Consider the following 15,369-nt stretch of genomic DNA (forward strand, 5'->3'; position numbering starts at 1 on the left):
TGTATGAAATGCTTATTAATAAAGTGTTAAAAAATAACGTGAAAATGTAAACAGAGAAACCTGAGAATAACTATGTTCTGCAGGTTAAGTGCCAAGACATCACGGCTGTGCTCTAAAGGGTGAGCGCGGCTAAGGTGGTGTAGTATTAACGATGTTAGTGGGGTCGAGCGCCTTGCATCATTTACAGACCACATTGGTCTGACTATGGTCTCTTTTTAAAAAATCCAAAAAACTCATATATTGTCGAGGTTTTTTTCCCCGTTCTATCCACAATTTATTCGCTGTCTGCAACACTCAGTTTTACTTTCTCTTCTCACTCCATGCAAAGAATCAAACACAAGACAAAAAGATGGCGCAACCAAAAATGATAATTGATACTGTTACGTGATTGGCTGTTAGCTGTCACTCCCATTGCTCACTGATGAATTCCTGTTTTGCAAGGTTACCAGACAGCGAGTGCCTTTGTTCATGCAACCAACCTTGCTTTGCAACTTCCATATTTTTTCTGACAAAGCATAAGAAAAAATATCGGAACTATTTATCGAACGCATTTTTTATTGATATTGATTATGTGTCTATCGCGATATTGATATTGTTTTAACGCCCAGACCTTACATATCTAGAACATATCTAGATATACACCCTTTTAATAATTTGGCTTTGTTTAAAAAAATCCCAACAAATTCAATATAACTTAAGTTATTGTATAAGTATTCACTTAAATATGATTATAATCCTATCATGTCTAATTTTTTTACCTCAGAATGTAAGGTAGAGATTAGCTGATATACATACTAATATAATAATCAGTGGATAATAATAATATTGATACATCATTACAATGATGTTAATAATATTACTAGTGTATCTCCTGGGAGTTACATCTCCCACTGTCTTTAAAGACTATTGACCACTCTGTGTTCTTACCTTAATCGAGGGTCCTTTAACGCACCACAGTTATGGGCAATGAGATGCAAAAGTGAAACTTACACATAACTTTCTCCGATGCTGCCACAAATATAAAATGCGGCATACAATGCTTGAAACAAATTGGAAAATTAGCGCCCTCTAGGCATCAGCGTGAAGGTTGCAAACATCCCCTTTCAACCAGGTGCTTCTATTTATTTAGCTTGTGCGCTTCCTTCGTCGTGAGCTAACAACGGGAGAGACCCTGGATCTGAATTTAATCCACAGTAGGGAAGGTATTCACGTGGCCCCATTTATTGGTGGATCTCGTGTGAGAGGAAGAGGAGGGGTTAATCATATTGCAATGCTTGTCTGCTGAAAATGTCGGCAAGCGCCACTCTGCATAAGAACTGAAGGTATGGTCAAAGTTAGAAACGGCACGAAACACATTTTAAGAGTCGGCTAAAGTCGATAGTGCCCCCCCCTCCAATGTGTCATGTTTATGTGTCAGGTAAACTGCGCCAAATGGAGCCGTATGACTGCCCTTCCTACTGTCATAACTTTTATTGCAAATGTCGGTATAAAATCAGGGGAGATAGTTGACGTTAAGAAAGTAGGGGTGTTGGAAGAATGAAGGGCTTTGTTAGAGTGTCAAGAATATACATTTTTATTGACGTGTCAATTACTCGTGTTTTTTTGTGGGGTGGTCTTGGAAGGTAACCCCCGTGAATAGCGGGGATCTACTGTACATGTCGTAAAATAATACTACTTTGCTAGATTAGGTATAAACCATCAAAGATAAAGCTTTAAAAAAAATATTTAAATGATAAACATTGGTTAACACGTTTTAAGTGCAGTGGTATTTCGCCAATGACGTCGTTTTGCCTTCAAATAGACCACAATCCAAAGCATACCACATCATGCGTCACTCCCCCGTTTCGTTCAAAGCTCAAGGTCTGCTTTTTAGTCACGTTCCGGTGGTTTTCTTTCAAATCGTGGTGATATTTGAAGGCAAAACCCTGAAAACTCAGTCTGAGTACTTCCGCACCCGAGTGTGGGAGGCGTCGGGGCCGAGAGGTCGAAATTGCGACGTGAAAGCTTATCAAGTTGTTGCGACCGGCGTCGTTTATCACTACTTTTATGGCGATGTGTTAATGAGCGACGGAGGGATGTAAAAATGTGTCGATAAAGACTCAACCTGTCAGTGATTTGAATACCGATTAAAAGCAGATTGAAGGAAAATGAGTACAAAAGTCACTTGCCAGCAGTACAAATGTTTCTACCTGTTCCACCTTCCATTTAGAGTATTTGGAGCAAAGTATATGTGCAGGTGTTCGGGGGGAACGACCCCAATCTGACGAGTGGAAACGTGCATGTGGCCTTTGCAAAGCCGTACTAGCTTGCTTGTAACAGCAGAAGCATGAGCATGAAAATAGTTACATACAACATGAACTATCTAGTATTTACGTGTATGAAAACATACTGTACTAATCGAATGGCTCTGTGTGTAATTCAACTGACTTGGGAACGTTTTTTTCCTCTCTCGAAACACTTTTTGAATGTTGTTCTCTGTTGATCTACTGTAAATATGACGGTATAAAGCAAATAATGGATTTCAATAACGTGGAGGTCCAAGTTGTACTATGCATTATTTATTAACTATACTAAGGTTACTTTGATATGTGTATCTTTTTTTTGGTAACGTCACTAAAACACACGTTTCATTGGGTACACTTGCACGATACAAGGCGGGTAAAGCATTGCATCATACTGGCATGTATAATCAAATAGATGAATAATTGGAATTACTAGAATATGCAATTTCAAGATAAATTTTGTGTAAATGCTGCAAAAATAGCTAAAAAAATAACATGCTAAAGTTACCATGCTAACAGGTCAACATTCTAATGCTAAGAGTTAGCATGTGTCAAGTGCAAAGTTCTGTGACTCTCAGGTGTACACCTGCAAAATTAGCTAAGAAAGCTAACATGCCAAAGTTAACATGTTAATGTTATCATACTAACAGTTAGCATGTGCCAATTACCAAATAGATGAATAATTGGAATTACCAGAATATGCAATTTGAAGAAAAAAATGTGTGAATGCTGAAACGTTGAAGTCGAACGAAAGGCTAACAGCTATTTTGCTGACGTTAAGTCACAAAATATACACCCTCAAAGCGTGTGCCAGTAAAATTAGCTGAAAAAGCTTGCCTGCTATCATCAGCATGCTGACATGCTAAAAGTTAGCATGTGTCACGCACCAAGTTATATGACTCATGTGTAGTAGACATGCAAAATTAGCAAAGAAAATTAACATGCTAAAGTTACCATGCAAACATGTCAACATTTTAATGCGAAGAGTTAGCATGTGTCAAGTGCAAAGTTCTGTGGCTCTCAGGTGTAGACCTGCAAAATTAGCTAAGAAAGCTAACATGCTAAAATTAACATGTTGATGTTATCATGCTAACAGTTACCATATTTTTCGGACTATAAGTTGCAGTTTTTTTCATAGTTTGGCCGGGGGCGCGACTTATACTCAGGAGCGACTTATGTGTGAAATTATTAACACATTACCGTAAAATATCAAATAATATTATTTAGCTCATTCACGTAAGAGACTAGACGTATAAGATTTCATGGGATTTAGCGATTAGGAGTGACAGATTGTTTGGTAAACGTATAGCATGTTCTATATGTTATAGTTATTTGAATGACTCGTACCATAATATGTTACGTTAACATACCAGGTACGTTCTCAGTTGGTTATTTATGCCTCATATAACGTACACTTATTCAGCCTGTTGTTCACTATTCTTTATTTATTTTAAATTGCCTTTCAAATGTCTATTCTTGGTGTTGGGTTTTATCAAATAAATGTCCCCAAAAAATGCGACTTATACTCCAGTGCGACTTATATTAGTTTTTTTTCCTTCTTTATTATGCATTTTCGGCGGGTGCGACTTTTACTCCGAAAAATACGGTATGTGTCAATTACCAATTTTTATATGACTCTGGGGTGTATACCTGCAAAATTATCTGAAAAGCTAGCACGTTAATGTTAGCACACTAACAGTTAACATGTGTCAAGTACCAAGTTATAATGCTGGCAGGCTAAGCGTTAGTATGCGCCAAGTACTAAGTAATATGACTCCGAGGTGTACACTTGCAATATTAGCAAAGAAAGCTAACATGTTAAAGTTACTATTTCAACATGCTAACTTTATCATGCTAATAGTTTGCATGTGTCAAGTACCAAGTTGTATGACTCTGAAGTGCATACCTGCAAAGTTATCTAAAAAAGCTAACATGTTAATGTTAGCAGGTTAGCGTTAGCACACTAACAGTTAACGTGTTTCAAATAGCAAGTTATAATTTTAGCATGTTAACATTTAGCAACTGTCAAGTACCAAATTATATGACTGTGAGGTGTATACCTGCAAAATTAGTTCATTACTGACATTAGCAATGCTAGCAATTGACTAGCTTTTGACCTAGATTAAGCATTTTCACGAATAAAATGGCTAAATGAACTACAAATATGAATACACAAGTAGTATTGGCCACAAGATGATAGCATGGCTCATAAAGTCAGTACAGTATATTGTCCTATTTTCTATTATTATGTCTAATATATTGAGTTAAATAAGTGTAAAGGTGACTAGGCGGGTGTCATTATGTTGAAAAACATTTAAAAGTTCGTAAACAGTTTTTCTTTTTTTATGGTCTAGCCATGAACATATTAACGTAAATGCATTTACCACAATAACAGCAAAAAACAAAGGTTTGCTGTTTATACAAACATATAATACTTGACATTGTCTGGCTGTTTCAGGTCAGATTTGTTAAAAAAAATCATGTATATCCAATTATAATAAGTTTAATTTATTTCATGAGTTTTATAGAGAAAACATATAGTTTTACATGCAGAAATTATGTGAAACAGCCCTTTTGTATTTTCTTCTGCATGAATTGAGCAATGTTTCTCCCCTCCTTCATCATAGTGCTGGTACTCACAACTTCTTTGGGCCCCCCTTTGGATTATTTTTGCAAAGACCACCAAAACTGAGTCACCAATGCGCAGGATTCTTCGTTTGGGCACTCGATTTTACGAAATAACACACACAATGTTTGGGAGTATAATCACTAATGAATATGAAAACCAGGGAAAACACAATCATAAACCTCCTTCATTTAAAATGTTGCATTATTTTCTCCTAAGGACAACAATTTTGATACAACTAACCAGACGTGCAGGTGTACCTAATGGTTTTTTTTGACCGTCTCACTCCTTATGTTATTTCCTTTACATATATTTGGTAATCATTTTCATAATATTCTCCGCTGAAGCGGTCACTTATGTGTCTTTTGGTTTGTGTTGTGTTGCTTCTAAATATCCCTTCATCAGCTTTGTCGTTAGAAAGGATACGGAGTGTGCGATACAAGGATGCCTTCAAACTAAGCAGTTGATTGTGCCGTTGTGTTTAGAACGATTAGACAGCTAGTGTACGCCTCCTTTGTTGTCTTTTATCTCGTTGATTTCCTTCCTGATTGTTTTCTCTCTGTGCGCAGAATTGTGGTTGTATTTTGCAGTCTGCATGTCCTCCGTTGCATCACCCAGTGCCTTGACATTTTTACGAGTGACGCCATGTTTGTTTGCCGGAGGATGTGACGTTCAAACTCTTTCAATAAGCAGCGCTCTTGAAATTGATGACGCGGTTGTTCAAATCTCATCGACACACCGTGAAGATGTTTCTTAGGATATTATGAATGCTAACCGTGTAAAAGATGGGTCTTTTTTTTTTTTGTCCCTTATTACGTCAATGTCACCATCTTATTTCCTCAAATAGTGGCAGCAGGTGCTTTGGTGTACTCAACTGCAGAGAGTACCCGGTCTTTTTTGTTTGGATAAATGCCTGCTAAACACAGATATTCGTAAATGTCCATGCCCGTGTATTTCACATTAGTATCCTTCTATTATTGGTTCACCAAACTCAATAGAAGACCACTCCCCTTTTTCAGAATCAGAATCAGAAATACTTTATTAATCCCCGAGGCGAAATTAAAATTTTCAGCACAATCCCATTAAAGATCAGACAAACATTACAGGGAGACAGAACAGGATCGCTGACGGGTCTGGCAACTTCCGGCGCCCCTTACAAAAAAGGTGTGATACAGGTAGACAATGGAGGGGGGTTAGGAGGGGGACGCGGGGGGGCAGGAGAAAAAAAAATCGGTCTAAACCTGGGCCCCTGGAGAGGGGGTCCAGACTGAGGCCAAGGGAATAACAACTGGTAAAAAGCTATGTTGAGCAAAAAAATAAAATAATATAAACAAAGTGTATCTTTTTTAAATTATATTTTTAACATCTGGTGGATTGCAATATAAAAGGATATCATATTTCTGAATTGCCTGAAAACTGTGCTTCATTGATCAGCTTCGTTTTGAAATTGGGTAACTCGGGTAACTTTTTTGTGAGTGACAGGAAGAAAAGCTCTCACTGGCTGGCTTGCATGTCTCTGACGGATATAAGAATAAAATGCGATGCCACTTTTTGGACCTTTTTTACGGGTTAAAAATACCTTCTTATATTCGGGTTAGTGCGGTAATACGTTGTGTGAAGACTGTAGCAAAGCCTTAGCACTATGGCTAACAGCTATTTAACTTTTCACTTCCCTATACGGAGATCAAGCACAGTGCGCAGAGCCTCGATCCGAGGGGAGGGGGGGACCCATTTTGCGTGAAGAGGCTTCATATGAAAATTTACCGCATTCCTATCCCCTTCCTGCTCCGACACTGATAAGGATAAAATGGCGAATTTCCCTGCAGATTCTCACCATTTCCCGCGATGTGCAGCGTTGGTGCCGGTCTTGTAAAGCAGACACAAGTGTTCCCTGGTCGAAGTTGTAAATGTATTATTTTATTATGCTAAAAATCTTATTTGGCACTAAAAAACTAAACAATTTTTTCCCCATAAATTTGTTTTAGTACAAAACATGCATCAAATTAAATTCCAATTTAGTTAATAAAAGACAAATAGTTTCGCAGAAATAAAAATGTGTGAATTTTTTTGTTGTCATGGGGGCCGCCAATAAAATTTCTGCTTAGGGCCCTGATTTAGCCAGGCCATGCCTTTTGTTTTTTTCAGCCCAGTTATGGCTTAGTCTAAGCCATAACTGATCTGATCCCTCACTCGGGCCCAAAACCTACTCAAATCACGTACAGTGGTTCCTCGGTTTTTGTGTATTGTAGTCGTAGTCGATAAGCTCCTTCTTCTTCACTATCCTCTTGTTGTGGGGCAGACTGGCTCGTACATGCACATGCATTCTCCGCTCTTGCCATTTCTAATACAGAGTAGCGAATGGTTCCAACGCTATGAAAGCGCAAAAAACTACAACATGGCTGACAGGGAGAACATTTAGGGATCTGACGCGTCAAAAAGGCCGGCTACAAAACAGCACATTCTGAAGAGACGGTCAGAAGGCGGCTTGAAGACGGTCCGTAAAACAAAATTCATGCAAAATTATATTACCAAAAAACCACCATTACATGTTATGTAGACCACAAGGATGTGTTTTTACAGAATGGGAAAAAAAATCATAGAATATCCCCTTTAAACAAGGAATAAAATGTTATTTTTTGGGGGCGGACACTGTCACTGATTACTGATTACAAGAGGTAAGTCTGGGCTTCCCTGCTTAGGCTGCTGCCCCCGCGACCCGACCTCAGATAAGCGGAAGAAGATGGATGGAAGTTTATTCTTGAATTTAATAGTATTCCTCACTTTGATGGCCTATTTTGCAGTTCTACTCAATAACAAACAAGCAGACTCAGGGCCAGATATACTAAAGATTTGCGTGTACTAAAACATGTGCAAACTTGATAGCAAAACTGATCTACTAAACGTGTGCAAAGTGGATTGGGTCTGTTAAGTGAGCAGAATAAGGCATGCAGTTCATTTTGCGTCTTTGTCTTCATTAAAATGCAAAAATATATGCTGATTGTCAAAATGCCCACAATACTGGGGAGGAGAAAATGTAAAGATAATGATTTAGCACGCGCAAGGTAATCTATCAACACTCGTCACCGTTCCGTTTGGCGAGCACATGTGTGAAAGGAACGTGCAAATTGACAGTTCCACACACGATGGACAGAGAATCCTCCGTTCTACGTGTACATTGGATGGTCAGAAGAAAAAAAAAATATTAGACACATTGTCTATTCAGCAACATCCTTTTATAATATCATTGCTGCTAGATGGCTTAAGGGGCTGATTGAAACAAATTCAATTGATACGTTTTGGTGCCATTTAATATTTTTTTAATGACTTTCATTTTTCCACGTAGAATATATATTACTAACATCTAAAAACATTTCTTGAAGAATGCATTTTTTTGCGTCTTGAGCACAGCAGTGCAAGTGGTGTGAAAATGTTACTGAAAAGGCTACAAAATATACTTATATAATTCTTTTACAGTAAAAATTTTATGTATTTTAATTATTAATTGTAGTGCCAAATCAAAGAGTAGGCTTGTTTTTATTGGAGTTGAACACTGGACATTAAAGGCATTTTTTTGCATTGATAAAATGTATTAATTTCTAGTATTCATTAAATGATGATTGTATTATTATTATCATGAAATCGCATTGTATACATTGTTTTCCTGTTTTTATGTTACTTATATCAATTTATTATCTTGTATATTTTAAATCAAGAATATATATTACTAACATATACAAACATTTCACAGCAGTGCACCCTCCCTCTGATGCACCTTCAGCTGTAAAAGAAAAAAGTAGTATAAATGTAGATGCACTTCACGACAGCTTGTCAAATGCCCATAAAAAGTGGTACATGTCTTCTGCTTGTCTGAAAACATAAATAAAACACTACAGGTGATAACATGAATGTGCAGTAAATGAGTGTCTCTGTGGTGACGCCCCGTGTTGTACACACAAAATCCTCATTTAGATAAGGCTGTCTGCACCACTTTACAATTGCACACGCGGTCTTAGTAGATCACACGTTCACTAATAGTACGTGCTCTTTTATAGCATGCGAGGTATTTGGATCTTAGTAAATCAGGCCCTAAGTCGTTTATTAGACACAATGTTTGGCCGTACGATAACCGAGACTAAAATACTACTGTGTACATGTTGGGGAAAACATTTCCGTCAAAAACCGAATCATATAAAAAAAAATAAGGGGTAGGAAATGCGAGGTACCACAAAAATAACTATCTTAGTCATTTGCGACCCAATGAAAATTGATCTGTACACCATTTTATGCTGCGACCCTCAGTTTAACCGACCCTGCTCTGTGTAAAGATAAGCAAATATTTTAACGTGTGCTACTTTAGGAAAAACAAAAGTGCTATTTCCAAAAAACATGCAGTTTCTTGTGTTCCTCGTGTAAATCCGGGTTCATCGTACTGTAGCGTGTGTTGGAATATAGCACGGTACTTTAAGTCCTGTCTGTTTGAGGTGAGGCGCCCTATAGGCCACTATTTGGGGACATGTGGTACATCACTCATGAGGACCTAATCACACTTTTCATTTGCACCCCACCCCCAACCCAGGCATGGTCTTGTCTAATGTCCGATCCTGGTTCTGTGTGGTTGCGGCTGGTGCCGCCTCGTACGTGAAGGATGTGTTTGCCTCGGTGGTTCTCCATACGAGTAGCAAATCGGTTCCGTCAAAATCTGTCTTGCACTTTATATTTTTGTAGATAATATATATTTATTTTTTATTTATTACTGTTGAATAAATTATTGTACCACTTTACCTGTGTCTTGCTTTGAAGTGAAAGGAGAGTGGGTGTTTTTATTTATTTTATTTTTATTGCTTTATTGTCAAAATACAATGCATTTTCTCACCATAGTTTATGCAGTACACACAGTGCACTTTGTACAGGTCAACCCTAGGAACATTTAGCAAGATTTATCTTCAAGTTTGTCCTAAGCCTTCTTGAAAATCCTTTTAGCGTCCACACCTTCGTAGGAGTAGCTCTGCGGGAGGAAGACAAAGCCGTCATGTGAGCGAAAAGAGGCTCGTTCGTGATGGATCGGCTGAGTCGTCAAGTGTGTCCCACCTGTATGAGTTCGCCTCCTTGCACGATTCTGGTGGTTGTCAGCGTCTTGCCGTTGTCTTTCCTGTTGAAAAGGCCCTTCAGCACGTCTCCCTCCATTGTCCATGCTCCCTGCAGGGAGTCAGGTCAATGTTATTTACAAATTCACAACAGACGCTTGTTCGGAAAGGTGAGAAAGTGTCACAAACTTTTGACAGGTACTGCACAGTAGCACAGTATGGACTGTAAAAAGTCCCTTTAAAGCTGGGGTGTTGGACTCGTTTTAATTCAGGGGCACATCGCACTTGTAACAACAAATAATGTATCATTTTGCCTATGCATTTGATAATCGTATTTTTCGGACTTTAAGGCGCACTTAAAATCCTTTCATTTTCTCAAAAACCGACTTATAACCCTAATGCACATATTAAATCTGGTTGTGCTCACCGACCTCGAAACAATCTTATGTGGCTCATGATGTATTGTACGTATGAGAGATACGTGTGGGCTGCAGGTTGACTGAAGCCTGTTCAATAAATGACGCGAGCATGTACCTGTATGCAAGCAACACAAAATGTTTCATTGAGAATAAAGAACATTACATATGGCGCTCAAAAACCTGTCAAAATGTTTTAGTACGACTTTGGAAAGCTGCGAAGTCACACCGCTTGATGGAACACGCAGCATTACAGCCACCATAGTCAGACGTACTGTGCTTCAACATACATATTATTATGGTGTGTGTAGTAGGACCCCAAAATGGCACCTATTAGGAGACGTATTATCTGGTGTTTTGTTTCGCAGTATTATGCAAAACCAACTTTTCTTCCATATTGGTACCCGCTGACGTGTATTTGGGAAACCCCCGAAAATGTGCGTGCGTCCGCCATTGTAGTCCCCACCGTAGTCAACAAGCTCCTTCTTTTTCTCTATACTCTTGTTGTGAGGCATTCATCCTCCGCTGTTGCCATTTCTAATACAAAGTAGCGTACAGTTATAACTTATATTTTTCAGTAGACTTGCTATGGAAGCGCTAAAAACTACAACATGGCGGATGGGGAGAAGACGCTGTCGGAGTTGAGGGATGTTATGTAGACCACAAGGAAGTGTTTTAAATGTAGAAAATAAATCATAATATGATCCCTTTAATGCGCCTTATCAGGTGTGCCTTTTGTATGAAAATAGACCTGAATAGGTTAAAAAAATACAGGATTATATATATATTTTTTTTTTATTAACCCTGCAAAAAACTGCCAACTCAGTCAGCAGAATTTTACTGTAAAATATACAGTAGGGCGGGGATTGATATGGCCCCATCCGTCACGGTTTTACCTGAAGCATGAAACGTAACATTTGGGGGGGGGGGGGGGGGGGGTGTACAACCACTTTAGCCGCCAGATAGAAGTAGTGTTTTGTATTTTGTGGCAATACCATCTTTGACCACAGCGTCGTTTGCTAAGTAGAGTGGCACTTTCCATCATTTTCAGCAGACTGCATTGAAAATGATTAACCCCCGCTACCCCGCCCAGGAATGGGGCCCATATGAATCTCTTCCCCTGTTTTTTACAACATGGAAAAATGGAAACAAACAAAAAACTAAACAAAAACAAATGGAAAAACAGCACTACTGGTATAGTGGCATATTACTGAAATGGAAAAAAAGCACCACTTTTGTTTTTATTTTGTTTTTTTGGCAACTGTACTGCCATTTTTTTATTTAAATAAAAAAACTGTAGTACACTGTAAAAACAACGACCACAGATTGTACGGTAAAAAAACTGTCAGCACAATTACCAAAAGTTTACTGTTGAAACAGTGGTAGTTTTTTTTAATTTACAGTAATATGCGATAAAAACACAGTAAATAAAAAATTATATATAGGTAAAATAATGTGGAAGACCACACAAAAGTGTCGGGCCACGTAAAATAATGTGGCAGACAAAATAAAATGAAGTGTCTGGCTACTCAAAATGATGTGGCGTACCACATAAAATGATGTGGCTGGCCACATGAAATAAAATGATGGACCACGTATAATAATGTGACAGATCACAATAAATATTGTAGCTGACTACATAAAATAACGTGGCGGACCACATGAAATAACTTGGCGAATCATATAAAATGAAGTAGCAGGCCATTTTAAATTACATAGCAGACCACATGAAATGATGTGGCTGACAACATGAAATGAAGTGGCAGGGAACCTAAAATAATGTGGTGCACCCATAAAATGATGTGGCTGACCAATTGAAATGACGGGTGGACCAGGGTGGGCCACACAAAATGATGTGGCCACACACATGAAATAAACTCATGTGGCAGACCACTTAAAATGATGTGGCGGGCCATTTTAAAATATTGCGAAGGACCACATAAAATGACGGGGAGGGACACATAAAATTATATGACAGACCACATGAAATGATGTGGTATATAAATAAAAGAATGTTGCAGACCACTTAAAATGATGTGGCAGGCCTCACAAAATAATGTCGTGGACCACATGAAATCATATGGCGGCGCACATAAGATGATGTGGCGGACCACTTGAAATTAAATGACGGGCCACATAAAATTATGTGGTGGACCACTTGAAATTAAATGGTGGGCCACAGGCGGACCACCTTAAGTTATATTGCAGGCCACATAAATGATGTGGTGGACCACTTGAAATTAAATGGCGGGCCAATATGGCAGGCCGCTGGCGGACCACTTGAAATTATACAGCGGGCCACATAACATGAAGTGGACCACTTGAAATTATATGGTGGGCCAGATAAAATTATATGGTGGACCACGTGAAATTATATGACGGGCCTCATAACATGAAGTGGTGGACAACATTAAATTATATGGCGGGCCACATAAAATGATGTGGCGGGGCGGACCACTTGAAAGTACATGGCGGGCCACATTAAATGACGTGACAGGCCATCAATAAATGGTGTGTTGAGCCAGACACCTGTGATGTAACATATTCATATTGATATTTTCCAGCTTTATGTCCCCAAACAGGTACTCACTGGGGTTACCAAAATAAAAGCCCTGCTGTCAGTTGCAGACTGTGTTTTGCACACACCTCAACTCTTGCAACTGGAAAAGTTCAAAGTCTGACTCGATTGATTTCTGAAAGGTGCAGCGACACCCTGACACCAAGCGTCAGCACTGCTATTGGTATACTTGGTTGGTATACTCACAGAAAGTTCTGTCCCGTCGGCCAGGCTGTACTCAAAGGAGACTCCCAAGGTGAAGTCGATATCCACGGTGCGGAAATTGCTGCTCTCTTTGACGTGGAACTTGTCTCCGTCCTGCAAGATGGTGATTTTGAGGTTGTCGTGGGAGGCCAGCTTCCTCTTCACCATGTTGATACCTGCCAACATGTTCACGGTATGAATCACTGTTTGACCTCTCTGGCTGCGTGTATAGGAGGTGTGTTAAAATGTTACTGAAAAGGCTACAAAATATACTTGTATAGTTCTTTTACAGTATACATTTTATGTATTTTAATTCTTAAGTGTAGTGCCAAATGAAAGATTAGGCTTGTTTTTATTGTAGCACTAAAGCAACATTTGAACACTGGACATTAAAGGCATTTTTCTGCATTGATCAAATCAAATTAATTTCTAGTATTTATTTTATGATGATTGTATTATTATCATGAAATCACATTGTATACATTGTTTTCCTGTTTTTATGTTACTTATATCAATTTATTATCTTGTATATTTGAAATCACATTGTTTTGTTTTAATGATCAATTAAATATTTCATTACAATGACAACTAAAAATATAAAACCCTATTTTATACATTGTCCCATTTTATTATAATTAATATAGTTTATTATGTTGTAATTTCAACAACTATATCATTTAAATTACAAATATTTGCAATATCGCATTCATACATTTCGCTACTGATATAAAAAAATTATATAATTGTTCATCTTGTATTTTATAAAACACATTGTATAATTTAAATTGTAATATTTTGTACTATCCCATATTATGTATGGGAAAAATGACAAATAATCTCATACATATGTAAGTTATATTATCTAGGTACGTTTTTTTACTCTTATTATTTAATTATAAGCATAAATCTTTGTACTATACCATTATATATATTTCCCTATTTATATCATGTATTATCTTGTAGTTTTTTTTAATTGTTATTATTTAATGAAATATAAATCAATGCAGTGATATATTTTGTAAATATTTCTATTTTTTATATAAATTATATCTATTATTTTCTAATATTATATTGTAATTACATTGATAAATCATTATAATATCCCATCCGATATACTATTATATGTTATGTAAATTATAAACATTTATCTTGTTTTTTCTCTTATTATTCAATTATATTGATAAATCATTGTAATATCCAATTGTATAAATGTTCCTTATGTGTAGACTTGTTTTAAAAAAATATATCGTATTTAATTAGAATGATGAATCATGAAATATTATTACATATTATTATTTTTTTCTTCTTATACATCATTTATATGTGCTTGCAATTTTAAAATAGTATTATTAATATATTTACTATACATATACAATATGTATACATTAATGTCATATTGTAATATTGTTAAAAAAAACAAAAAAAACACTTGTCCTGTGGTTTGTTGACATACCCATCTGCTCCATGAACTTCTCATAGTTGTCGTTGCGATCCACTTTCCAGTCGCCGTTGAACGTCATGGTGGCGGTGATGAGGTTGAAGCAAGGCGGGAGGAGGGGGGCCTGACTCTGCAGCAAAGGAGTAATTTTTCCCTGCAGCTTGCCTCTCTTTTAACAACACTCTTATCTCTCCATCTATGAGTGCTGATGTGGCTGTCTAAAGCTCATGTCCTGTCAGGGAAATGACCATCACGGCCATGTCTGATTGGACAGCTGTGGCGCGCTTCCTGACGGACAGACGAACAGTCCAAACATGCAAAATCAGCTCTCTGCAAAGTGTATAATATGGAGGGTGTGTGTGTGTGTTCTGGCAATGCTTACTTAATGGGGACATCGCTCTGTTTACACAGTCAGCTTTAGGGGACCTCTGACGGTATGGGGACAAAAAAACAGGTCCTCTAAAGGGAAAACTTTTTAAATGATAGTCAGATCCATTCTGAAGATGCCTAAGTGAAAAGGGAAACATTTGTTATCCTGGCATTAATAATACTGTGATTCTGTATGGTATCCATCCATCCATCCATCCATTTTCTACCGCTTATTCCCTTTGGGGTCGCGGGGGGCGCTGGAGCCTATCTCAGCTACAATCGGGCGGAAGGCGGGGTACACCCTGGACAAGTCGCCACTTCATCGCAGGGCCAACACAGATAGACAGACAACATTCACACTTACATCCACACACTAGGGCCAATTTAGTGTTG

The 15,369-nt window shown here is 37.9% G+C and overlaps 2 protein-coding genes across 5 annotated transcripts in view; one reads left to right on the forward strand and one right to left on the reverse strand.

Moving 5' to 3' along the window:
* The window catches only part of usp53b (ubiquitin specific peptidase 53b), a 127,972-nt gene that overhangs the window by 102,221 nt on the left and 10,382 nt on the right, over positions 1-15,369 (forward strand). The gene's annotated exons all lie outside the window — the stretch shown is intronic.
* fabp2 (fatty acid binding protein 2, intestinal) lies at positions 9,733-14,795 on the reverse strand. The gene is made up of 4 exons (XM_061983984.1): positions 14,623-14,795; positions 13,173-13,345; positions 9,997-10,104; positions 9,733-9,913 (listed from the first exon to the last, which is right to left on the reverse strand). Exons 1-4 carry the CDS (start codon positions 14,687-14,689, stop codon positions 9,863-9,865), a joined length of 399 nt encoding a protein of 132 aa, XP_061839968.1. The 5' UTR covers positions 14,690-14,795; the 3' UTR covers positions 9,733-9,862.

The sequence above is a fragment of the Nerophis lumbriciformis genome, linkage group LG25 (assembly GCF_033978685.3).
Source record: "Nerophis lumbriciformis linkage group LG25, RoL_Nlum_v2.1, whole genome shotgun sequence".
In the NCBI taxonomy this organism is placed as follows: domain Eukaryota; kingdom Metazoa; phylum Chordata; class Actinopteri; order Syngnathiformes; family Syngnathidae; genus Nerophis; species Nerophis lumbriciformis.